The sequence below is a fragment of the Mustela lutreola genome, chromosome 15, assembly GCF_030435805.1.
Source record: "Mustela lutreola isolate mMusLut2 chromosome 15, mMusLut2.pri, whole genome shotgun sequence".
Lineage (NCBI taxonomy): Eukaryota > Metazoa > Chordata > Mammalia > Carnivora > Mustelidae > Mustela > Mustela lutreola.
Genome location: NC_081304.1, coordinates 59029014 through 59053852, shown reverse-complemented (window position 1 = coordinate 59053852; position 24839 = coordinate 59029014). Strand labels below are relative to the sequence as shown.

Here is a 24839-nt window from a genome sequence, read left to right as displayed (position 1 = left end):
GTCGAATGCGTCTGGACCGAAGTCTCCCTTCCCTCTCTGGCTTCCGCGCTTTTCAAGCGTTCTCGCAAGCTTTCCGCCGTGTCTGTGCCCGGAAACCGTCTCCCCCACTACCAAGGTAGCTGGGGTGAACCCCAGATCTTACCGCCTTGTGCTCCAACCTGTGCATCCAACCCTGAGACAGTCTGAACTTTATGACCCAGTTCTGCCCACACCCAGGGAGTTCCGCCTTTTCTTCTCTTTCGGTGTCTCCTGTACTCCCCCAAAATTTCGCCGCCTCCTGTGCCCTCTTCGCCCCCCTCTTTTGGGGGCCCTGTGACCCTGAATGTGGGGGGCACACTCTATTCCACCACTTTGGAGACCCTGACTCGCTTCCCAGACTCCATGCTGGGGGCCATGTTTAGGGCGGGCACCCCCATACCCCCCAACCTCAACCCCCAGGGAGGCGGCCACTACTTCATTGACAGAGATGGCAAGGCCTTCCGGCACATCCTCAATTTCCTGCGGCTGGGCCGCCTGGACCTGCCCCACGGGTATGGGGAGACAGCCCTTCTAAGGGCAGAGGCTGACTTCTACCAGATCCAGCCCCTCCTGGATGCCCTGCGGGAACTGGAGGCCTCTCGGGGGGCCCCTGTACCCACAGCTGCCCTGCTCCACGCAGATGTAGATGCCAGCCCCCGCCTGGTGCATTTCTCCGCGCGCCGGGGCCCGCACCACTACGAGCTGAGCTCCGCACAGGTGGATACCTTCCGAGCCAACATTTTCTGCACAGACTCCGAGTGCCTGGGGGCCATGCGGGCCAGATTTGGGGTGGCCAGTGAGGGCAGGGCAGAGGGAGGCCCGCACTTTCGTCTGGAGTGGGCCCCCTGTCCCGCAGAACTCCCCGAGGCAGAGTATAGGAGACTGGGTCTGCAGCCTCTGTGGACTGGGGGGCCAGGAGAGCTACGGGAGGTGGTGGGTGCACCCGGCTTCCTGGAGGAGGTGCTGCGGGTGGCTCTGGAGCACGGTTTCCGTCTAGACTCCGTCTTCCCTGACCCCGAAGACCTGCTCAACTCGCGATCTCTGCGCTTTGTGCGGCACTGAACCCGCCGCCTTCCCATCTGGGCTGGGTGGGGGAGAGGGTGGACAGCAAAGGGAACGAAGCCCCCCCTGAAGCCTCTTAGCTCTGCCTCTGGAGCCATGAGAGTCAGGGCTCCCGCTGCACCTGACTGGAGCCCAGGCATGAGCAGCAGCTCCCAAGTCTAAGCGCGCTGAAGGCTCACAGCCACGGGAAGGATCTGGACTGGTGCTCAATCTGGGATGGGTGGGGAAGGTTCCCAGGCTTGTCCCTGCCGGAGACTGGCGGCCTCTAGCGTCTCCTTGGTGGAGCTCAGTATTCAAGGTTCTAGAAAAGTCGGGACACCTCTCTGCCCAGGCTCAGCCTAGCAGGACTCTGGAGGGACACTGGAGTGTGGGAGAAGGACTTCGGGTAGGTGTGATGTGGTCTCCTGGACCGTGGATTCTCCTGCTGCTGAATGGGCCTGCTCTGGCCTGACCAAAGAGAGGCCGGAACACTCTAGAATATGGGAAGGGGGTTTCTTTGCCATGTCCCAGGTCACCTACTAAGGGAGACAGAAAGGCTACACCCTACCCTAGGTCGGCTTAGGGAACTGGAGAGAATGCCCATACTCTAGATACCCAAGTGTTTTCTAGGGCCCCATATTGCTGGAGCTGGCCACAGGGACGAGGGTGGCATCTGCTTGGGTCCTGGGCTTGCTTTGTTCACGTGCTCACATGTGCCAGCCAGTGTGTCTGATCGATGTGTGGGTCTCTGCCGTCCCGGCTCCTGTCTGCATTGCCGGAAACGGTATCCGTGGGCTCTGCGTGCCTAGGCCGGTTTGGGGTTGCCCGGTGACTCTTTCAAGTAAATCGAGAGTGAGGAGTTTCATCAGAAAGGGGGGGGGGGGACTGTGCACATGCATATAGGACATGTAGGACGCATGTAGACTGTGCACATGGAGGCAGGACAGGCCGGTGGAGGTCTCAGCCACCAGGATCTTCCGGGTGGAAGATAAGAGAAGTCCCTGGGCCCAGCCAGGCCTAGGAGGCCCGTGCAGAACTCTCCGTTGCTAAGGCAACTATGGGCACGTTGCTAGGAGATGGCTGGGAAGGCCCAGGCTGCCCAGGGCAGAGGGGAGATGAACAGAAGAGGTGGGGAGAGTGGGGGGAGGACAGGGAAAGGGGTGGGATTTCTGGTTCCCCCATGAATGGGAGACTCATGCACAGCTTCTTCACTGGGGGAAGCACTCGCTCATTATTTATCGCTGGTCATGATTTACAAGAAGAAAAATAAAATTGCTTTGTGGAACCTCAAACTTGTCAAGAGTGCTGAGGACCAGGTTGGGGGGCACTGTCCCCTTCGTAGCAGAAGCCCTGTTTTCTCTGCCCTGGTCTTCAGGTCCTGAGTTCCTTGGGCCCCACCTTTGCCCCAGCCAGAGATGGAACTTGGGTGCCATTCCATAATGTTCTAGAATCCCCAGCTGTTCTGGAACATGCTCCAATCTCCAGGCAGAGTTGGAACTAGGATTATAGGATTCAGAGGCCTTCTCGGCCTCAGTGGGGCGGGCACCCGTCTGCCACCCACCAGCAGGCCTCATGTGGATGCTGGCCTTAGGTGGAGTTTTCCTGGCGACCGCCCAGGCCTGTGTCCTCTGCCACCTCCCAGACCGTGACTTGGCGGGCCGCCTGGCTAAACTCTGCAGCCGAGTAGAGGCTCGGTGGAAGGACTGTAGGGCCTCCTGGAGCTTCCCTGCCTTTGCCTTAGGTAAGCTCAGACATCCAGGGACCGGGACCACCACACCCCCAGTGGCGCACTCTGTGGCTTCCCAGCTGGGCCCCTCAGCTGCCCCCTCAGACCACAGCCCTCTTTAGACACCCGCGGAGAGAGTCACAGGTTCCCGCCTGTCTCCACAGATGAGACGTCCATGAACAATGTCATAGAGAAGACTCACAGAGTCCTGAGGGTCATGGGTGAGGCCAAGGGGCAACGCACGACCCAGGGAGCTGGAGGGGCAGCTGCGAGGGGGCGGGGAGGCAGGGGCAGGGCGGCCAGGTGGAGCCGGGAAGGTGTGATCCGCGATCGGGGAGGTGCTGCTTGGGAAGGGTGGAGGTGAGCCCGCCCTGGCAAGGCACCGGGAGACACTGCGGCCCTGTCTCCCCAGAGATCAAAGGGTCTCTCTCCTCTCTCCCTTTGTATCGGCATTGGCTGCAAAACACCAAGCTCCCCGCCTACAGCAGGGAAGGTACTGATGCCGCCAGGGATGGGGGCGCCCGGGCGCTGGGAAAAGGGGGGGCGTGGCCGAGCGGCTCCCCTCCCCCCACCCCTCCTTGTCTTTGCTTTCAGCTCTCTGCGCGCCTGCCTGCCGTGAGTAGAAAAGGAAAGAGTAGTGAGGACGCGGGCATCTGGGGTGCTCGAGGAGAGCTGTTGTGGCGGAAACCGGGGCGGGGGCGGGGGGAACTCTGGGAGGCAGAGCCGGGGCTTCCCCCGCCCCAGCTCGTTCCCGCTGTGTCCTGCAGGGGGCAGCACCGTCGTGTACAACTGCTCCACCTGCCAGGAACTCGACGTCTGCTGCTGGCCCCGAAAGCGCTGCCTCCCAGGTTCTACCCCTCCGCCCGGCCTCCCCTGGCTCAGGTCTCCGAGCTCTCGGCCACCAACCCTCCCCCCCACCCGGCCCACACTGCGACGGCTGGAGAGGTCGCCGGGTCCCTTATTGCTTCCTGGGTTCCCTGCAGGAAGTCACGATCTCTGGGAAGCCAGGGTTCTGCTCCTCGCTCTCCTGGTGGCTGCCTTCCTGCTGGGTGTTCTGAGCCTCATGGTGGAGTGAGTCGGGGGCGGGGTAAGGGCGGCAGGGGCCTCGTCACTTCTGAGCCCCCCAGTACCTTCCCCCACCGTCCCTCCCCCAGCTCCACCCTGCCCTGCCCATCCCAGGCCTCCCACTCTCTGTCTGCCCTCAGGTCCAGTTACTTGGAAGAAAAAAGGACGAGTGAAGGTTTCCACAGCCTCCCAGCCTCCAGTTCTAAAGACCATGAACCCACAACTTCCACTTCCCTCCAAGGGGATCAGCCAGCCCCTGAGTTCCACTCCCAGAGGTTCAGTCTTCCAGACCCGGAAACCCAGACGTCCCCTTGATCCCAGTGTCAGAGGGCCTCCTGGGACCCAGGCACCCCACTGGAAATCTCCTCCCTCCAGCCCTCAACTAATCAGACAGGAGCAGCCAGCTGCTGGTTCCAGGAAATTATCTACAGAAGGAAAGAATCCCCTCCTCGCCACCCCTCCCACGCCCCCTCCCGCCTGTTCTCGGAAAGCAGGGGCCGCCTGCCCCAGAAGCTCCTCCTGGCCCTCTTGTGACTGATTGGGAATCCGGGAATGAGTATTTTGGAAAACTCCCTCCCTTTAGAGCTGAGACCACATCAGTCATCCTGCTGACAGGCTCTCCCTCCATTTAACATTGTGAAGCCGTGGCCTCCCGCGGAGGCGTCCCTCCTGCCAAGGCCAAGTAAACCTGTTGTCAGATGGCTTCCACTCCTGCCTGGCCTCTGTCTGCATCTGGGGAGGGCAGAGGGGGACGGGAGACTCAGGGTGGCACAGTGGTTCTCGTCTGAAGGACGGTGGCAGTGGGGGTGGGGGGTGGGTTCTGCCCCAAGAGACCTTTGACAACATCTGGGGACGTTTTCAATCAGGGGATGTGCTCCTGGCATCCAGTGGGTGCAAGCCGGGGGTGCAAGCGGGGGGTGCTGGGCTCCACAACACACAGGGGAGTCTCCAACGATTCTCCTGTCCCAGGACCTCAGTTGTATGTGCTGGAGAAACCCTGGCATTGCCCCCCCCAGCTGTCAGAAGGTTTCGGTTGGTGGGTGGAAGATGAAACGTAGAAAGAGTTAGCCCGTTCTCAGCCACAAGTCTCAGTCTGAGGGCCTGGGCCTGGAAGGGATCCCAGTCTGCACCTAAACCCGTGGTTTTCAAACTGGGTACCTGGAGGCTCCAGGGTAAAAGCCATCATCCAGCCACCCATTGTAGTCATCTGGGCAGCTTCAAAAACTACCCGTCCTGGGGTGCCTGGGGGGATCAGTCATTTGGGCATGACTCCAGCTCAGGTCATGATCTCTGAGTCCTGGGATGGAGCCCCATGTACGGCTCCCTGCTCAGGGGAAGGCGGCTTCTCCCTCTCCCTCTGCCCCTCCCCATGGTTCATGCTCTCTCTCACTCTCTATCTCTCAAATAAATAAAATAAAATTAAAACAACAACAACAACAACAACAACAAAAACAACCCACCACTCAGTGGGTTAAAGCCTCTGCCTTCGGCTCAGGTCATGATCCCAGGGTTCTGGGATTGAGCCCATCGGGCTGTCTGCTCAGCAGGGAGCCTGCTTCCTCCTCTCTCTCTGCCTGCCACTCTGCCTACTTGTGATCTCTCTGTCAAATAAAATCTAAACAAAAAAAAATTAAAAAAACAACCCACCAATTATCCATCCTTGGGCTTTATATCCAGAAATATTGGATTTAGTGGTGTTGAATGGGACCTCGGTTCATCTTACAGCTAGCCAAGGCTAGAGCTCCTGTTTCGGGGTGCCCATGTAGCACACCGCATGGAGAGAGGAATGCCTACCTCTTCTAGGAAAGTACCTTCCATTTTATTTCACACATTCTAGTCCAATCTGTTATTTTGCACCCAAAAAAAGAGAGACCCAGAGATCATATATAAAATTCCTACAACTTGCCCAAGATCATATAGCTCGTTCATCCATTCCTTTGACAGACGCCTAGTGAGTGCCCCAGCCAGGATGAGAAGCCGAGGCTGCTGGCCACCCTGGCCCCACGGCTTCCTGCTGGTCTGCGCCAGCTGCCTCGTACCCCCCAACACTGTACCCATTTTCCAGGCTCCACATGTGGGAGTTGTCCTTGTTTTCACACTCAGCGCCCAGTGGGTCAACCGATTCTGCCCCTTCTTGAAGGACCTCTACCCTGTCTGTGCCCTCCTCCTGTCCTGTGGCCCCACTCTAGACCCCTCTGACTGCAGACTCCATTCTCCCAAGGGTGCCATCTGACAGCCCACTCCGCTCTCTGCCGCCGCACCCTCCGTGGCCACATGGGTCTTCTCGAAGCGCCACACTGTGGATGGCCTCCTGTCCAGCGTCAAAAGATGGTTCAGAACTCGGGCTTCATAGTCGGGCTGCCACGGTTTCAGATCCTGGCTCTGTGTCTCACCGGACCTCGGGCAAGCTATTGTAACTTCTCCATTCCTTGAAAGGCAAATCACGCAGTTCATTGATTCGATGGCTTTTTCTGTTTTTATTCTGTTTACATTTTATCAGCTCAGCCCTCGAAGACACGTCGTGCCATGATGTTCTATATCACCAGCGGTGATCTCTTCACTACGGGGAACTCTGCCAGCATTTGACCCTCACAGGATTACTGCGAGGTTCAGATAAGTTCAGGGACAATGCTTGGGACGGCGCCCACATGTGCTGGGCCCTCGCTAAGCATTAGCTGTTGCGATCTCTTACTGAAGTCCTTCCCTAGCTCTTTTCTGCCTATGGAATACAGACCTGGACGTTGACCCTGACATTCAAGGTTCCTCACGTCTTAAGGGGTCCTCATCCCAGAGCTGACCAAACCCAGGTCGAAGTGGGATCTCTACCTGAATGCCCCAAAGGCCTTCCGGAGTCTCCCGGTCCAAAACCATTTCCCTCCCAGACCCGCCCCCTCCTCTTTGGCATCTCCCTCAAGGTTAACGGCAGCGCTAAGCGTCTGATGGACTGTCCCTGGCTCTCATGCATGTGTGTACTTCTCAGCAGTGAGTGTCCTCTGCAGTCTGGTCCCCTGGGGTTCTGCATCTCCGCAGCTCTGCCCACCCCAGAGCCACACTGCATCACTGGTAGTTGCCCAAACCCTTTGTTTGCGCCCGGCTTCTTGCCTTTGCCTGGGCTCGTCTGCATACCCGAATGCCCTTGCCTCCAACATCACCTCTTCCGAGAAGCCTGCTCGGAGCTCCTCAAGCAGAGCAGAGTGTCCCTTCCCTAGACGTGTCTCTCTTGTGGCACCTGTTACATCAGATTGGTGGTGTTTCCTTAGAAACCTTCCCTCTAGGGGTGCCTGGGTGGCTCAGTTGGTGAAGCGTCTGCCGTCCGGTCAGGGTCACGATCTCAGGGTCCGGGGTCAAGTCCTGCATTGGGCTCCTTGCTGGTCGGGGAGCCTGCTGCTCCTTCTCCCTCTGCCTGCCACTCCCCCTGCTTGTGCTCTCTTTCTGTGTCAAATAAATAAATAAAATATATATTTTTAAAAAATCTTCCCTGAGCCCCTCTCCTAAGAACAGAGACTGGCCATTTCAAACAATGGCCCCTAAATTCTTTGACACATCTCCTGTGGACAGGCAGGGTCTGTGCATGCCTTCCTCTATCGCTGGCCAGCTGAATGTGCCAGGAGTGACACTGGGCCACTTCCTGGGCCATGTCCTAAAGAAACTGGCGACCTCTGCCTTCTGTCTCCTGGGATATCCGCTCAGAAACCCAGTCACCATGCGGTGAGGAGCCCCGTGGAGGGTCCACACTGAGGAGTTGGGTCAAAAGGCAGCATCTTCTATCCCCGTGGGAGGATAAGACAGGCCCCAGCTGTCAACGGCCAGACCCACTCGAGCAGAGAAAACCCATCCCCACCCTGTCCTGGTGGAACTCCAAATTCTCAGACCCCAGGAGCATGATCAGAGAGTTGACCCGTGCCTCCAGGCCTTACGGCTTGGCAGCAGATCGCTGCAACCATGGGGGCAGATAAAGGAGCTGAGGACCTGGCACTGATGGGCACTGTGTTCACGACATAACTCGCCACGCCCTTCCAGCTACGAGTCACTCGCCAGCCACAGACTCCATCTGGTCCCTGTAAAATGAACGTGAACGCGGGCCACCCCGGAGGGCGACGATGCATCCGACGTGATTCCAAGCATTTCATGCTCTGTATTAGTCACCTACAGCCGCGTAACAAATTGTTCCAAAGCTTAATGGCCTAAAACAATAAACCTGATCTCAGAGTTTCTGAGGATCAGAAATTCAGGAGCAGCTTTGCTGTGTGGTTCTGGCTTGCAGCTTCCCAGGACAGCGCTGTCCGGATGTCAGTCAGGGTCACGGAAATCCGAGGTTTGACCAGGGCAAGAGGATCATGTTGAAGCTGGCTCACTTGCATGCCTGACAGGTTGGTGTTGGCTGTGGGCAAGAGGCCTCTGTCTCTTGGCGTGGGGAGCCTCTCCCTGGGACCGCTCGTGCCTCTTCATGACCCAGTGACCAGACCTCCCCAGAGGGAGAGGCTTGAGAGAGGAGGGTGGAAGGCACACTGTCTTGGACGGGCCCATCCTTTCTGCACTATCCCTCTGATGCCCCAGATCAGCCCTGCTCCCCCGGGAGGGCGCTGTGTACAACATTAATGCGGATGGGGGGGTCACTGGCCTCCACTCTGGCTGCCGTACATGTGGACACAGGAGCACAGAAACAGGAAGTAACTTGCTCAGAGTCACCGATGGCAAGCGACAGGGTAGGGACTCCAACGCTGGTGATTAGACCCGGGGGGGGGGGGTGCTCTATGCTGTGCTCCTTGGTGACCTTGGAGGAATAGGGTGGATTTAGGGCACTTCCCACTTAGGAAAGCAAACCAGCAGGGACATACAGCGTGGTGGGCTGCCTGGAAACTCTAGCGAGGCAAAGCCAAACTGGGAAGCGACGGGCCTCCAGGAGCCGGGGGATGGAGATGGGGTGATGGAATGGAAGGGTTTCACCCCAGGGTATAGGAAGAGCCAAGTACGGGGTGTGGGTGGCAAATGGGGAGAGGGGCAGGGACAAGTTCACCAGGGAATGCTGATGGGGGCGGTTCGGGCTCTCCCATCAGCATCACTCCCAGCAAAGGAGCTCCTGATGTCAAAAAGTCTCCTTGGCTTCTCTCGACCCAGATGACGGCATCTCACCCATTTGTTCATAAAAGTTTACTGAGCACCTACCCTGTGAGCCAGACCCTGGACTGGGCAGGAGGGACACAGCAAAACTCAGACAAGATCAAGTCTTTTTCTGCCTGGAGCTTGGAATCGAGCAGCGGGAGACAGACAAGTTACTGGCAAGGTCGGAACAGCAATGAGTGCAATAACGGGAAGCAGGGATGTTGTTGGGGTTCAGGCCTCCTGCCCTTAGCCAGATGGGAACAGCCCCACAAAGGCCCAAAAGAGAGAGAGGGATTTTCCCCTGTTGAGAGGTTGGCATAGGTAAGGTGGCAAGGGACAGGCCCGTGATCTCAGGGAGCAGAGCAGGAAGGGAGGGGCTACGGGGGCGCTGATGCGGCTCCCAGTAGGAGAGGAGAGTTTTCCGCAGAAGGATGGGCCCTACCCTCCACCCAAACCCAAGGCAGTAGGTGGGGAAGATACCAGAGGGCCTCTCTGCTTACCCTTCTGGTTCCCTGCCTTCTGGGCAAAGACTTGGCCGGGGGTGTGCGTGTGCTCATCTTTCTCGGATGCAGAGCCCGTGGGGCAGGGCTGGGGTTGGCGAAAGGCAGACTGAGTGGGACTGGTGCCCGACCCAGGCCTCCAAGCTTAGCAGGACGCCCCATCTCAGCTTAGAAGGGGTGTCACCCGAGAGTGGTCAGGCAGTACTTCCCACGCAGGTAGGGACGAGAGAAGCTTAACTCCAGAAGTCAGATGGGAAGAGGGAGAAGGGGAGGAAAAAAGAGGCTTCTCATTCTCTGGGTTTTTTCCAAGCTAAAGGCAAAGGTGGGGCTGAGCCTCCGTGTCCGGTTTCCTGCTGGAAAAATGGTCTGGTTTCCTGCTGGAGCACAGGACTTAGGCCCAGAGTCCAGTCGCGGAGGCCCCTACCTTCACCTCCTCTCCATCCCATTGCCAAGGTCTCAGCAGGGCCAACCTCTCTCCCCTGAACCGGCGAGAACCTCTTCCCGGAGCTCCCTGTCCTTCCTCTCTCTCTTTTTCCCAGTTGCTTACGCAGCCGCCTGGTTCTCTCATTCCTCTCCTAAAAACGTCCAGCCGTTATCAGAGCCCTTAGGTAAGGCCCAAGCTCCTGAATGTGTTCTCCAAGGCCCTGTAGAGTGAACCCCACCAGGCCAGGGATCGTGTCTGCTTGTTCCCTAGAACCTGACATAGCGAGAGCTTGCTGAAGGATGACATAGTGCCTGACTTGGCTCCTGCCGGCCTCTCTGGCAACAGCTGCTTCCTGTATCCCCATGTCCTCCACATGTATGTGTTCAACTCCTAGAAGACCTCTGGTGCTCCCAGATCTGTGAAGATGCTGGACATTTGGAGGAAAATCAGTTGTTATGCATTCTTCTCCCCAAAAGCTCAGGGAACCACGTGATCCCCATCAAGAACTCGGACAACATCAAGATAAGTCTCAAAAAACGTGTTGAGTCCAAGAAGCCGAATGCAATTACAGCCTATGACTCCATCGATAAGAAGGTCGGGAGCAAGAAAAAGTGATCTATGGGGGCGCCTGGGTGGCTCAGTGGGTTAAGCCTCTGCCTTCAGAGGGTCATGATCTCAGGGTCCTGGGATCGAGCCCCACAAGGGGCTCTCTGCTCGACAGGAGCCTGCTTCCCTCTCTCTCTGCCTGCCTCTCTGCCTACTTGTGATCCTCTCTGTCAAATAAATAAATAAAATCTTTGGGGGAAAAAGTGATCTATGGGTTTTAGACATGAGAATGGTCACTGGAATTGACTAACAATGGACACAAGGCAAGTTTCCAAGATCACTGGAATGTTCTGGGTCTTTACCAGCATCAATACACATGTACATTGGTTGAAATGTATTGAGCTGGGGAGCCTGGAGGGCTCAGTTAGTTAGATACCTGACTTCAGCTGAGGTCATGGTCTTGGGTCTTGAGACTTGGCCTTGCTTCAGGGTTACCTCCTCAGCAGAGAGTCTGCTTGTCCCTCTGCTTCTCCCCCTCCCCCTGCTCATGCACTATCTCTCTCTCTTAAATAAATAAAAATCTTAAAAAAAAAAAAAAAAGAAGAAGAAATGCATTGAGCTACACAGTTAAATCTGGGCATGTTCCTAAATGTGTTATACCTCAATAAAGTACTGTCAGCAGACAAAGTTGCCAGTGTTCGTATCAATGACAAAAATCCTTCAGACTATGGATTAAACAGCACATCAGACATAACCAAAGAGAGAATTGGTGAACTGGAAGACAGACCTGGATGGCATCACAGTGACTCAAAGATTGAAAGATATAGAAGAGAGTTTAAACAACATGAGGGATGGAATGAAAAGATCTAGCATAATACTAATCAGAGTCCCCAAAGGGGAAAGCCAAAGAATGGAGGAAAAATAATGTTTGAGGAAATACTAGCTGAGAATTTTCCAAAACCAATGAAAGATATGAATTCATAGATACAGGAAATAGAACACACTGATCAGAATGAGTAAAAAATAATCCATACCTAGATATTTTTTAATAGAACTACAAAATACCAATGATGTCTTAAAAGCAGGGAGAAAGGACAGAGGAATGACAGACTGAGAAGATTTCTTCGCAAACAATATGCACTGTACCTGTTACATGCCTACACTGTTCCAAATACTAAGAGTAGGAACAGAGGATGAGGGGAGCCTGGGTGGCTCAGTGGCTGGGCATCTGCCTTTGGCTCAAGTCATGATCCTGTGGCCCTTGGATCAAGCCCTGCGTCAGGCTTCCTGCTGGTGGAGATCCTGCTTCTCTCTCTCCCACCCCCCTGCTTGTGCGTTCTCTCTCACTCTCTCTAATAAATAAATAAAATATAAACAAAACAAAACAAAACAAAACACAAGGATAGACAAGACAGATCCAGCCCCTACCATGCGGATCCCACAGTATAGCCGGGACATCAGATGCAGAGGGAGCTATTACAGTGTGATAAGCTGGCCTCGCTGGAGGTCAAGAGAAGGCAAGGAAACCAAGCAGGTTGAACTGTAAACTATAAAAATTTTCCTATCAGTGTTGGAATATCCTGTATGCTTACCAGGATGGGGGGTGTGTTCCCCCCAAGGGACTTTGGGGACAGCTTGCACATCCTTCCTTGGGACAGAAGGAGACACACCAGACGTCCTGAGACTGGTGACTTCCTCTCTGGGACCCCTGAGGGAAAAGGAGAGGAATGCTCCTCCTCAGAGTCTTTTTGGAGGTTCTGGACTTTGACCTGTGGCCCCCATCCCCACAGCCAGTGTACGGAGACTATGTGGGGGAAGGAGGGTTGAGCCAGAACGTGGCCAGTTAAGTGCCAGTTATGGGGAGGGGTGCCCTAAAGCATGGGGTGCTGCCCTTGGCCACCCAGACCAGGTACTAAGCCGGTATGGGGGGCAGGAGCCCACTCACACACAAGACCTCCCGCGTGTTCTGTCCTGGGTTGCTCCCAAAAGGTTCCTTTTCGGGGCAGCACATTGGACCAATATTCAGAGCTGGGCCAGGGACAACGGTCCCAACCTTACTTAGACCACGTGGGCTGAGGGCTGACTTCCTGCACCAGCAACACCTGTCCGCCCTGGTTCCATTTCAGAGCGCCCTGCCTCCCCCCATATGGGGGCTAGGACGCCCTCTCCCCTGCTAGGGCGCAGGGACAAGGTCCTGTTTAGCCTCACATTCCCAGGGTCTGGGCAGCATTTCTCCATCTGGTGCTGATCTGCGTAAGGGGGGGGGCTCTGGCCGGGAGAGGTGAAAGATTTGGGGAGAGGGGACACGGGGGACAGGACCCCACGGTCCCAGGAAGCCTGGGAGGGATGAAAAGTTCTTTGGAAGAGGCGGGAAAGAGGATGTAGAGGGTGAGAGAGGGAAAAGACGGGAGAATGGTTTCTCCGGGTCTGGCCGGGAGGAGGAGGCGCCCCCCCGCCCCCCCGCCTCCCCGCCTCCCCGCCTCAGGCCTTCCCGGGTTGGGGGCGAGGGGCGTGGTAGGGCTCCCCAGCGCGACGCCGGGCCCCGCCCCTACGGCCTGCGGCCCCGCCCCCGCGGCTGTGGTCCCGCCCCCCCGGGATTTAGTGCTGGTGGCCAGGGTGGTTCCGCTGCCGCCGCTTCCGCCTTCGCCAGGTGAGGGTCCCGCGGGGCGGGGACGCGGGGCACAGGGGCCGCAGGAGCGGCCGTCGCTTGGGCTGCGTCCGCGGATGCCCTGTTCGCCTCCCCTCCCTTCCGCGGCCGCCTTTCCTCCCGTCCCCCTTCGGGTACTGTCCCCACCTCACCTTGCTGGCGGTCTCCCTGGGTCCCGGCCTCCTCCCTCCTCGCCTCTCCGTGCGCCCGGTCCCTAGTTCAGCCCTTCGTCAGGGTTTAACTAAAGGTGGAGGGGGGCGTCCAGGTGCGTGTAAGGGAGAGCGCGGTGCAGGCAGCGCCCACAGCTCCCGGCCTTGGTTAGCTCAGACTGGGGGAGTTGCCTGGAAGCCCGGTCGGATTGAGTGACTCAGGTGTGCGGGCAGGGCTCCTGCAGCTGAGCGCAGGTGGGTGTGGAAGGGACTGTGCACCCGGCAACAGTGGGCAGTGCCCGAGCTTAGCTCAGCCTGCACCTGACCGCCGGTCACAAATACCCAGTGATTTCAGGCGTGGCTGTCTCGGGTGCCGACCAGGCGGTGAGCCTGGGCATCTCGGAGCTGAGGGGCCGTATGCCCGCATAGTTGAGGAATGTGTGCGCACGGGCCCTGGTCGTCTTGTGTGCTGTGTGTTTCTGTGGACCTTGATGTCTCCGACACGTGGGGCAGTGTATCTCAGAGGCCGTGAACCTCAGTGTCACCGGTAGGCGTGCAGGCATGGTTCACGGCAGCGTTACTGGAACGTCTCGGACTTGAAAGGCCATGTGTCTGGGTGGCTCAGCCCTCTTTTGCAGCATGTCTGTAGGTCTCCGTGTGTGTGTGTGTGTGTGTGTGTAGCAGTGTTTCGAGTGTGGAGGCAGGTTCCTGTGTGTCTGGGCACGCGCATCGGCAGGGCGGAGGCACTGTGTAGTTAGTATATCTGGGCATCCCTGGCAGGGATGTGGTACCTGGGTGTCCTAGGGGTCCAGGAGTAGGGTGCCGTCCTATCTCAAGAGTGGGAAGAGGAACATATGTCAGGTCTGCAGAGCTCTGGGATCTCAAGTGTGAGGTGGGGACCCTAGGTAGGCCACACCTAGGGTTTTTCCTGGGGTTTGTGGGAGTGGCCCGATTCCTGCCATTCTTTGATGCATCCCTCCCTCTGCACCTGAGTGTGTCTGATGGGGTCGGGGGTGGGAGTGGATCTCGAGGCCCCATTTCTGCTGTCTGGGAGTCCCATTGGCTTTGTGTCTAGAGCTGGATGCATGGACCTCCGGGATGCCTTCTCCAGACATGGTCCCCGAGGCGAGTTCAATGTGGCTGCTGAGGCTGCTCCGGGACATCCAGCTGGCCCAGTTCTACCGACCCATCCTCGAGGAGCTTACTGTGACCCGGCCGGAGCACTTTGACTTTGTCAGGCCGGAGGACCTGGATGGCATTGGAATGGGCCGGCCTGGTAAGGGGCCCCTGGTCTCTTCTTTCTCAGCCTGCCCCCCACCAGCCCTCTTCTGCCCTGTAAATCCTCCTGCGTCCTGACCTAACCCCCACAGCCCATCACGTAACACCCACGTGCCCTGATTCTGACCTTCCCCAGCCCAGCGCAGACTCACTGAGGCTCTGAAGAAGCACCGTTCGGGGCTCAAGTCAAAGAACTGGGTCTACAAGGTGTGTGTTTTGGGGTGGGGGGGGGCAACAGGCTTAAAGGGTCAGCGTAGGCCCGGAACTGGGGCGGGCCGAGTGTCAGGGAGGAGTGGTACAGGGTTCCACACACTTAATTCCCACCCCTGCTTCAGATCCTTGGGGGCTTAGCACCTGAGCAGAAGGACACCGCCTCAGTTCCTGACAGCCCCCTGTCCCTCCCTGAGCCCGAGGGGGGACTCAAGTGTCTGATCCCGGACGGTGCTGTGTGCAGAGGGGAGCTGCTGGGCTCTGGCTGCTTTGGCGTGGTGCACCGAGGGCTGTGGACACTGCCTGGTGGCCAGAGTGTGAGTCCGGGGAGCCTCCTTCATTCTGGGTGCTGGGGCCAGCCGCCGGTCTGGTCTTTGCTTCTTTCTTTCTTTCTTTCTTTCTTTCTTTCTTTCTTTCTTTCTTTCTTTCCTTCCTTCCTTCCTTCCTTTTTTAATTTTGGCTTCCCCTCTGCCCTGCATGCCCTCTCTGCTCTGGGTGCCAATGTCCTTTCCCTGTGACGCCCCAGGTCCCAGTAGCTGTCAAGTCCCTCCGGGTGGGTCCTGAAGGCCCCGTGGGCACAGAGCTGGGGGACTTCCTTCGAGAGGTGTCCGTCATGATGAACTTGGAGCACCCACACGTGCTGCGTCTGCACGGCCTCGTACTGGGCCAGCCTCTGCAGATGGTGAGCTGGCCGGACAGCAGCTCCCAGGGCAGGGGCGCGATGGGAGGGAGGGAGGGGGCCAGAGGCCAGGGTGGGGGGCGGGGAGGGGGGCAGACCTCTGCTCACGCGGCGCCGCGCTCCGGCAGGTGATGGAGCTGGCGCCGCTGGGCTCCCTGCACGCGCGCCTGACCGCCCCGGCCCCGACACCACCGCTGCCCGTGGCCCTGCTGTGCCTCTTTCTGCGGCAGCTGGCAGGGGCCATGGCGTACCTGGGGGCCCGCGGGCTGGTGCACCGAGACCTCGCCACGCGCAACCTGCTGCTGGCTTCCCCGCGCACCGTCAAGGTGGCGGACTTCGGGCTGGTGCGGCCGCTGCGCGGCGCCCGGGGTCGCTACGTCATGGGCGGGCCCCGCCCCATCCCCTACGCCTGGTGAGGGGCAGAGGGGGCGCTGATCCGGGCGGCGTGGGCGCGCCAGGCCCCCAGAGTAGGCCGGGACGAGGAATCGGAAGGGTTTGGGAAGGAGATCACAGAGGGTGGTGGTGGCGCCGTGTAGGTCGCTCGTGGGGGAAACGCGCCCCGCCCCCTCGGCGGCCTGGTTCAGCAGAGTTTCCGCAGGTGCGCGCCGGAGAGCCTGCGCCAGGGGGCCTTCTCTTCTGCGTCCGACGTGTGGATGTTTGGGGTGACATTGTGGGAGATGTTCTCCCGGGGCAAGGAGCCCTGGGCCGGGGTCCCGCCGTACCTCATCCTGCAGCGGCTGGAGCAGGACCGGGCCCGGCTGCCTCGGCCTCCCCTCTGCTCCAGGGCGCTCTACGCCGTCGCCTTGCGCTGCTGGGCCCCCCACCCCGCCGACCGGCCTAGCTTTTCTTACCTGGAGGGGCTGCTCCAAGAGGTGGGAGCCCCTACCTCCCCCCACACACCCCGTCTCACCTCCCCGTTTTCTCCCAGAGTTGCACGCACAAGACTAACATAATTCCCGGGCTGGGGTCTGGGACAGACCAGCAGATTCGGGCTCTATCTGCAGGGTGCTCGGAGCCCTGGGGAGGCAGTTTGGCCTACACAGATGCGGGCTCAAGGGCTGCGGGCTGGGCCAGAAAAGGGGGCGCTCAGAGCAGCGGGCTGCTGTGGGTGTCTCCAGGCAGAGGTTAAAGCAGTTCAGCCGGCAACCCAGGGAAGACAGCGAGGTGACCTCAGGGGCGCCGTGCAGGGATGAGGAAGGAGCCACAGATAACCAGAGCTATTGCAGGGCACTTGATCTGTGGAAGGTACCACACTAAGACACTTAGACTATCTTCCTGCACCACTACTTCATTCTCACCATCCAGGAAGGCCACTGTTTCGTGGCCTTTACGAATGGGGCAGTTATGGCATTGACATTGAAGGGCTTTGCCTAAATTCACGGAGTAAGCAGAGGAGCAGTCTTAGGTCAGTTAAACCAGTGAAATGACCCAAATCACTGAACTCTGTTGTTGAAGTTCAGTCATTACTCCGATGGCACCCGGGAGCCATGGAAGGGTTTTGAGCAGGAGTGGGTCACAAGCCCACGTTATGTGCTCTGTCGCTCTGGCTTGGTGCAAGAAGGGATAGGAGGCAGGACACTGAACATGGGAAGAGCAGGTAGGTGACGGGCTCCGAAGCAGGAATGAAATGATGCCGATGTCTGGTTCACAGTCAAGGCAGTGGGGCCGGAAAGAAATGGAAAATTTCTGGAGGCCCCGGGAGGCAGAACTATGTGTGGAGTAAAAGCAGGGTAGGGGACATTCGCCTTGGTTCCCCTAGGTAGAGACAGGGCCCCCCTTTTTTGCTCGCTGACTCCTGGGCTGTGCCCAGCTTGGCATGGACTCCAGGCCTGCCTCCCCTCCTGGATGACAACCGGGGGACGGGGACAGTCCCATCCTGGGCCCAGGACTGAGGACATAGCTGGAACAGGTTTCATTGTTGGGGGCAAGAACAGAGAGGAGTCTCCTTTCTTCCCTGCTCCCAGGAAATTACCCTTTGGACTCAGGCCACACCCCCAGATACCCTCTCCTCCTGTCTCTGCAGGCCTGGCCTCCTGAGGGACGTTGTGTCCAGGATGTCATGGAGCCAGGCGCCCTAAGGATGCAGACTGGTGACCTCATCACCATCATCGAGGGCAGGTGAGAGCCTCATGCCACCCACATGTCCCCAGGAGGAGGACTCACAGCCCACCTTCCTGATGCGGGTCCGACCTGCTGCTCCTCAGCATCTTGAACCCGGCTCCTCTGCCTCCCCTCTACCCCACTGGGCCCCGAGAGCTGCACTACCATCGTGGTGGCCTCCGGCTGGAGCCACCAAGCCCATAGAGCCCTTTTGTGTTCCGGAGAAAAAAAGCTTCCCTTCCTCCAGGCAGATGCTTGCGAGCTGAATGTGGGCTCGGGCCCAGCCCCCGCCCGGCGCCTTCACCAGTGCCTCTTCCCACAGCCCCGACTCTGCGACCTGGAAGGGCCAGAATGGCCGGACACTCAAAGTGGGCAGCTTCCCAGCCTCGGCGGTGACGCTGGCAGACGGGGGGGGGCCGCCAGCCACCCGTCTTGTCCAGAGGGTTTCCCCTGCCCAGGGAGAGCGACAGCAGGGAAGCGGAAATGGGTAGGCACCTGAAACAGTGGGGTGGGGTGTGTGGGGGGACACAGCTGGGCTGGGGGAACCACGTCCTGCAACTTCTCTGGAAAGGAAGCTTGGGGAGGGGGCCCGGGTGAGGCTGGAGGGAAGGCTGGGCTCGGCTCCCAGCTGGAGGGTCCCCTCTGAGTCTCCGCCTGCCTGGGAGAGCCCCCCAACATTTCTGGGGTAGGGGACACGGCTAGGTGGGTCAGGGGTGGGGGTGTGGAGTGAATGGGATCCCTGTCTCTCACAGGGACAGAGGGAAGGCAAAGCTTCAGGATTTACCTCCTGCACGGGCCCAGAGAAGGAACAGGAATGTGCCCCTGCAGAGGATGAAAGGTAGGCATGGCTGATGGGGACCTGGCCTCTGGGGTCTCGAGATCAAGAGCGATTCTCTGAGTATCCTCCTGCCTGGAGTACCGAACTTGGCGCACTTGACTGGACAGCCCAGCTGGACTTGAGGGACTGCCCACCCCACTTTCAGCTCCTGCCACCTCGGCCTTTTGGGGCCTCCCCTGCCTCAACTTGGGTGTCTGCTGGGCATACCCTACTGCACCCCTAGCTGAGGGTCACCCCAAGAGCAGGGCACAGAGTGGGGAGAAGGCAGGGCCCTGCGCCTGTGCTCCCTCTCAAGCTTTATTTTTTTTTTCTCAATGTACAGTCCTTTCCAAGAGTCTGGAGTCTGTTCTGTCCCTGGGCCCCCGCCCCACAGGGGGTGGTTCGAGCCCCCCTGAACTTCGTCATGCCAGAGCCGTGCCCCAGGAACCCCCAGGCCTGCCATCCCGGACTCCCTTTGCCTCTAGCCCTTCTCAGCCCAGCCAGCCCCCCAGGGAGCGGCCTCCCTGGCCCAAAAGGGAACCCCCCCACAGCCAGCCCTCAGGAGCACCTGCCACTGGCAAAGCCACCATCCCCTCTGGAGGCCTCTTGCCAGACCCCGAGCTACAGAGGAGGGTCATGGAGGTGAGCTCTCCCTGATGTGGCTGGTGTCCGGAGGGGGCTCTAGGCTGGGGCAGCGGCCTGAGCGAGGCTTTGTGCCCCGCAGGTGGAGCTGAGCGTGCACGGAGTCACCCACCAGGAGTGCCAGGCAGCACTGAGGGCCACTGGGGGAGACGTGGTTTCTGCCATCCGGAACCTCAAGGTAAAGCCGGATGCTGCTCTCTGGTTCTTGCAGCTCCTGCGGCCCCCACCAATCGCCCAACACTCACTGTCCCCCCTGCCCAGCACTCACTATCCCCCCCCACCTGGCACTCACTGTCCCCCCTGCCACCCCGCAGGTGGAGCAGCTCTACCATCTGAGCAGCCGGTCCAGAGCCGACTGCCGACGCATCCTGGAGCATTACCAGTGGGATCTCTCCGCGGCCAGTCGCTATGTCCTGGCTCGGCCCTGAGCGCTGCCCCCTTGGGCACGGATACCGGCCTGGATGGACGGCCTGGCCGTGTGGGACCAAGCGGAACCAGAACGGATCCCACCAGGGCAGAACTTCCTCCACAGGGAGACTGTGCCAGAGGCAGCTGCAGCAGGAGCTGGGGCCGGGCATGGGCGAGCATCTCTTCCCGTACCCGTTGGCCTCCGAAGGCTCCAGCCTCCTTGGCTAGTTCATAGAAGGATCTAGTCTGGTCTGCCTACCGTATTCCCAACTAAAAGAACTTGGAGAGACAGAGCTGTCCCCCATCACACGCTTGCTCAGGAGGACCTTGGGAACAGCCATCCGGAGTGGCCGGGCCCCACCACGCCAGACTCTATGTGCGCAGCCATCCCAGATGGCAGACGCCTCCCTCTGGATTCGGGGTACATGGCCCAAACTGCTTGGCTCGGTCCGGGGCCATGATGGAGGATGGCGTTGTCTTCTTGAACTCAAGGACACTGGACCTGGGCAGCCTGGATGGCGAAACGGGCCAGCCCCACCCCCCCGACCGCCAAAGGCCCACCTATTTCCCTGGGTTTCTTCCCACACCCATGCTTCTATTGTCCCATGACATACATCTCCCAGTATCCAAAAAGTTACAAACTTTATATGAATATAACATACAAAGGTGCAGCCTCCTTCCCCGGGTGAGGAAAGGACGGGATGCTTGTGTAAGGCACGGGAGCTGCTAAGCGCTGACTGCGGGCAGGGCCCAAGGGGGAAGGACGTTGGCACCGGAGGGCAGGCCCTACAGCTGTTGACGGGGAGGCGGGGATCCCCCCTCAGAGGCCCACAGTCTCAGGCTGGACTCACTGGCCACGCCAGTGCGGGGGGAGAGCAGCCTTTGCTGCCGTCTTTGGTGCTGCAGGGCCCCAGCCCCAGCTCTGTCAGAAAACCCCAGGGCTCCGGATTCCACAGACCACACATGGAGCAGAGGCCTGGTAGGGGGTGAGGGAGAGTCTGAAAGCGAATATGCCTGCGCGCTGGGGGCTCGCCAGAGACAGTGGTGGGAGGTCGCAGGGGCAGGGCTCTCCTAAATACTCTTCTCTGGGGGCCGAGGCGAAGGAGGCCGGGGAATGAGGGTAGGGGTAGGGCCACGTGGCCCCTAGACTCTCAGGCATCCCTGTCTGTCCCCTGTCATGTGCTTTAAGGGAAGGGGCTGCCTCTGAGGAGGGGCTGGGGCAGGCCACCATCTTGGATCCCCGTTGAGGTGATGGTCTCCTCACCCTGACGTGGCCTCTAACTGGTGATGGCCGAAGGCCCAGTGCCTCCTCGCTTCTCGAAGAACATGTAGTCCTGAGGGGAGGGCACTGTCACCAGAGCTCAAAGCCTGGCGTGAGAGCAGAGGGACAGGAGGGGAGGCGGGGCGGCCAACTCACGATGAGGAATGTGGCTCCCAGCAGCACAGCCTTCACCCTCACATCCAGATCCAGCGGGAACTGCAGGCCAAAGTCATCTGCATCCGTGAGGGCCTCTCGGAGCAGCCCCCCCCACTGCTTGCTGATGCGGCCCACACTGCGGGACTCATCCGGGGTCTTCACCTGGGGGTGGGGGATGGGGGGCAGAACCCAACTGGGAAGGATGCGACTGACCTCCCACCATCACCCCGCACGAACCATGCAGGCCCTCCACTCCGGGAATCCTTCCGACAGCCCCAGGTTTCCACGTGACATTGGGGGAAACTGAGTCAGCCTAGGTCATGCTGCATGTGTATAGCAAAAATCAGAATTCGGGCTCTGATGTGTGGCTCTTAAAAGGCCTCATGTGAGAACAGAACATCAGCGGTGGGACATGTGTAAGTGTGATGGGCTCATCTCAGCACAGGGCTGCCCGCTGGGTTTGTTCTGGTTACCAAAGTACCTGGCACCCATGGTGGGTGCCCTGGATGCCCTGAACACAGTAGTCTGCTCAAGTGGGGCTGGGCAGGCTGAGCTCTAGGAGCCCCCCAGGCTTCTGGAAGGCTGTGGCTGTCCGAAGGTGTGGTTTTCCTCGAATCTGCAAAGTAGGACAGATCCTGTCCACCATCAGCAGCTTCGTCCACCTGCTTCTATGGGGGCAGCAGTATGTGGCCTGTGAGGACCCAGATTTTCACGGGCCTCCCTGGGCCCAGCAGCAAGAGCTCCTGCCACTGTGGGTGGGAACTCACAGTGATCCCCCGGTCCTTTTCCTAGGCTTAGTCTTCATGACTGGAACAATGCCCATCCCGTCACCTTCCCCCACTGCCTCCCAGAGCTGGGGCACTCCTGCAGACCAGTCTCAAGATGAGGAAGGGCTTCTCCCTGCCAGCCCTGGGGTCCCAACTGCAGCCCCAAATAGGGATCCTTCACAATTAGGTAAAAGGGAGACTGGCCCTGTGAGGGCCCTGAGGTCTCCCTGTTCCCATCCAGAGCTCACCAGTGATCCGTCGATCACTGGTTCCATCGATCATGGAACCTCCACCCACACACCAAGGTGACTCGATTTTAAAAGCAGGCTTAGGCCAGACACCTCATCAACAGCCTTGGGAAGTCTGTGGGCATCTACCTGTTATCCCTTCCTTATCTGTACGGGAGATTATCCCTGAGGGAACTCAAGTGTCTGTGAGATACCTGTCTTCTAGAAACCTTCCCCTGAGAGTATCAGCACTTGGGCTCTCCCGGCGGATGACAGAAATGCATGATGACAGGGATATAGATCACCCAGATTCCCAGTTGGAGGGGCTGTTTGGACTTCTAGGTTGGCGGGGCAAGCAGCAGGATCTTAGCAAGTCTGGTGCTTGCTCCTGGGTCAGGGCTCAGACTCCTGCAAAGGAGCCACATGGGTCCAGCCCACAGCAGACTTGCCCTAAATCGGGCCTGGCTTTAGACTCTTTCCCCTTCCACATAGGGCTGCCAGTGACCATCAGCACTGGTCCCTAAGAAGACACTTCTTTGCCAAGCTTTCATTTCTCAGGACCACAGGGACATCCCTTCCTGAGTGGAGGAACCCTGGAAGTGTGGTATGAGTCACAGTGGGTTTGGATGTTAGAGCTCAGGGTCTTGACCTTCGTGTTGGCCAACCCACCTCACAGAAGCTGCCATCTGGCTTTACGGAGGTCCCAGGACTCTCCCCTTACTCCCGGTACCTCAAAGTTGGTGTCTGTGCCGCAGCCACAGGTCCAGCAGGGCCCCACCACACGCAGGATGGTGCGGCGATCGGCATCCTGGATGGAGAACTTGGGGAGGAAGGGGTGCCAGGTCTGTAGCACATGGCCAATGGTGGTGCCGGGGGGAGCCTGGACTTCCATCTGGAGTGGGAGGCAGACAGGATCAGCCGAGCCAGGGCACCCCGGCTCAAGCTCTCACAGGTCGGGCTCCGTCATCCGTCTCCCCGCACAAGACCTCCCGCCCCCTTCGCTAGACCACTTGTCACCACCCTCACGGCCGCCCATCTCACCGGCCTGAGCCCATGCCTCGTTGCGAGTGGACCGTGCTCAGTCAGTGGTCCTCCCCACCATGGCCTGGCCCCCCCGCCCGAACCCCTCCTCGGCCCCGCCCTCCGGGCCCACCTCCTGGAGGCCGCACGGGCAGCAGCCACAGCCACAGTGGAGGGGGCGGAGCAGGCGGAGCACCTCGCGGTCACCGGGGTCCACCACGCGGACACGCAGGGGCCGGCGGGCGCCACAACACAGACGCGCGCAGCAGCTGCTCTCCTCAGCCGCCTGACCCAGGGGCTGGCCGGCCCCCGAGCGCAGTTCATACCGGTTACAGGTCTCCCAGCCTAGGAACGCTGCCACGGGGGACAGGCAGAGGCTCAGGCACTGGCACCCCTGAGAGCGCACCCTCTCCGCGCCCCCCCCTCCGCACCATGAGGCCCAACCTACTCCCCCTTCCACTCACCTTCCACGCGCTCAGCCTTCTGGTGAATCAAGATCTGATCGATCTGGAAAGAGAGTGGGGTGGGCGGCGATGTCAGCGGGTTGGCCTGGACGCCAGGCTCCCCGCCTCATACCGCCACTCCTCCTCCCTCCCACTCACCTGCACCAGGAATTCGAGGCCGGAAGGCACCCCCGGCAGTGGCAAGAAGGGGGCGGCAGGCCCTGGGGCTCCAGGGCCGGGCGAGGGGAAGACAGAGAAGCCGGGCGCAGGGGCAGGTACGTGGGCGGGCACTGGCGCCGGCCCGGGCCCAGGGTGCAGGGCCGGCTCCGGGTACCCCGCGGTCACAGGGTAGGGTGGTGGGGGTGAAGGGGCGTGCCCTTTGTGGGGCAAGTAGCCTGTCGAGGGGGACAGGGGTGGATTAGAAGGGGACCCGCGGCCTCACCCACTTCCCCCAGGAGCCGGGCCGCGAGGCTGCGGAGGGGGGAGTGTGATGGGAAGAGGCGGAGAAAGATGCGGCGGGGGAGCAGGGCGGCGGCTCCCGGAGGAAGGGAGGGGCCCACGCAGCCAGTCGGAGCACATTCCGGGAGGATGGGTTCGACGCCCGGCTCCCGAGTCCGTGGGGGGATAACGGAGACCCTCCACCCGGCGCCCACTTACCTGCCATGGGAGAGGGGGTAGTTGGCGGGATACCGGGGTGTCCGGGAGGCTCAGTCTGAGCGGCGGAGGCAAGTTCGGGCACAGCCAAACAGACCCAGAGACAGACACAAAGACGGACAAGCAAACGCGGACAGGCTGCTGCGCCCGCCGCCAGCCCAGGGTCTCTAGGGCGGCGCCTCTGACTCAGGGAGAAATCGAAACTGTCAGCGGGCAGGGCGGGGTACCTGCGACCCTTCATTCCCTCGGGGGCCCCAGAACCGCCCCCTCCTTTGTTCTCCCATTCTCCGCGGAGACCGCTGTTGGCAGACGGCAGGACAGATGGACCCGCGGCCCGACCAACGCCCGACCTGGAGGCGTCCTGACCCTTCGGTGCCCCCTGCTCACCTGAAGCCCCTGGAAGAGCTGGGTTGCCCAGCTCCCGGTCGCTCACAGGAGCTCGGAGAGGCGGGCCCGATATCTGACCCCGCCCCTCGACCCGTCCAGGCCCCGCCCCTCCCGGCCTGGGCGGCGCGCCTGCGCACAAAGGAGGCCGGCTCTCCGCTGGCTGTGGACCACCGGCTGCGCGGGGCGGTCGGCGTCCCCTCCTCCTCCGCTCCGGAGCCCCAGGCCAAAGGTCGTTCGCCTGGGGAGGGCTGCGGGCGGAGACCTAGCCCTGCGACCCCGCCAGGTCTGCGGGCGCGGAGGGCTCCGTGTCCCTGGGTGGGAAGCGAGGGCAACTTGCGCGGCGCTGGACCCCAGGCTCCTCCTCCCAAGGGCGGTTCGGGCCCCGCTGACGCAGCGGAACACCCTCACACTCCCTCATTGGCTTCCAGGGCTGGTCCCCCACTCCCTTTCGGCCTCCCGGGGGCTGCCTCGCGGGCTCCTCTCCGTGACGCCGCAGTCACCCACTCAGACACCTTGCAACTACAATAGTGCCTGCAGGAACCCTAGACCACGTGGTGACAGGCCGCCCAGC

General features: G+C 59.9%; 4 protein-coding genes and 1 long non-coding RNA gene across 19 annotated transcripts; 3 read left to right on the top strand and 2 right to left on the bottom strand.

Annotated features, from left to right (window-relative positions):
* Window positions 1-343: 343 nt before the first annotated feature.
* On the top strand, window positions 344-2201 carry KCTD11 (potassium channel tetramerization domain containing 11). The gene has a single exon (XM_059148001.1). The coding sequence runs from the start codon at window positions 382-384 to the stop codon at window positions 1078-1080; it is 699 nt and encodes a 232-aa protein (XP_059003984.1). The 5' UTR covers window positions 344-381; the 3' UTR covers window positions 1081-2201.
* TMEM95 (transmembrane protein 95) lies at window positions 1328-4558 on the top strand. Of its 9 annotated transcripts, XM_059147992.1 has the most exons (8): window positions 1330-1465; window positions 2651-2800; window positions 2950-3006; window positions 3198-3278; window positions 3380-3400; window positions 3553-3667; window positions 3769-3872; window positions 3991-4558. In XM_059147992.1, the coding sequence occupies exons 3-8, from the start codon at window positions 2961-2963 to the stop codon at window positions 4386-4388; spliced, it is 765 nt and encodes a 254-aa protein (XP_059003975.1). In that variant the 5' UTR covers window positions 1330-1465; window positions 2651-2800; window positions 2950-2960; the 3' UTR covers window positions 4389-4558. The 9 variants fall into 9 exon arrangements, with proteins under 9 accessions (XP_059003976.1, XP_059003975.1, XP_059003980.1 ...); XM_059147993.1 differs by lacking the exon at window positions 2651-2800 and having other exon boundaries at window positions 1328-1465; XM_059147997.1 differs by lacking the exon at window positions 1330-1465 and having other exon boundaries at window positions 2403-2800; window positions 3553-3633; window positions 3991-4122.
* A 2185-nt stretch (window positions 4559-6743) lies between these two features.
* LOC131815897 (uncharacterized) lies at window positions 6744-14299 on the bottom strand. Its single transcript, XR_009347881.1, has 3 exons — window positions 13223-14299; window positions 12016-12131; window positions 6744-7282 (listed from the first exon to the last, which is right to left on the bottom strand). It is a non-coding gene; the product is annotated as an uncharacterized LOC131815897 (long non-coding RNA).
* An 18-nt stretch (window positions 14300-14317) lies between these two features.
* TNK1 (tyrosine kinase non receptor 1) lies at window positions 14318-20033 on the top strand. Of its 3 annotated transcripts, XM_059147976.1 has the most exons (12): window positions 14318-14495; window positions 14634-14704; window positions 14833-15024; window positions 15234-15389; window positions 15515-15798; window positions 15985-16258; window positions 17410-17504; window positions 17809-17973; window positions 18239-18324; window positions 18647-18945; window positions 19028-19123; window positions 19260-19523. In XM_059147976.1, the coding sequence occupies exons 1-12, from the start codon at window positions 14318-14320 to the stop codon at window positions 19371-19373; spliced, it is 2010 nt and encodes a 669-aa protein (XP_059003959.1). In that variant the 3' UTR covers window positions 19374-19523. The 3 variants fall into 3 exon arrangements, with proteins under 3 accessions (XP_059003959.1, XP_059003960.1, XP_059003961.1); XM_059147977.1 differs by lacking the exon at window positions 18647-18945 and having other exon boundaries at window positions 19260-20033; XM_059147978.1 differs by lacking the exon at window positions 14833-15024.
* PLSCR3 (phospholipid scramblase 3) lies at window positions 19979-24409 on the bottom strand. 5 transcript variants are annotated; one of them, XM_059147985.1, is made up of 8 exons: window positions 24269-24409; window positions 23885-24062; window positions 23387-23622; window positions 23249-23291; window positions 22918-23138; window positions 22495-22656; window positions 20771-20932; window positions 19979-20687 (listed from the first exon to the last, which is right to left on the bottom strand). In XM_059147985.1, the coding sequence occupies exons 2-8, from the start codon at window positions 23889-23891 to the stop codon at window positions 20631-20633; spliced, it is 888 nt and encodes a 295-aa protein (XP_059003968.1). In that variant the 5' UTR covers window positions 23892-24062; window positions 24269-24409; the 3' UTR covers window positions 19979-20630. The 5 variants fall into 5 exon arrangements, with proteins under 5 accessions (XP_059003968.1, XP_059003969.1, XP_059003966.1 ...); XM_059147986.1 differs by having other exon boundaries at window positions 23885-24066; window positions 24269-24393; XM_059147983.1 differs by having other exon boundaries at window positions 19979-20329; window positions 20618-20687; window positions 23885-24324.
* Between the last annotated feature and the right edge of the window lie 430 nt (window positions 24410-24839).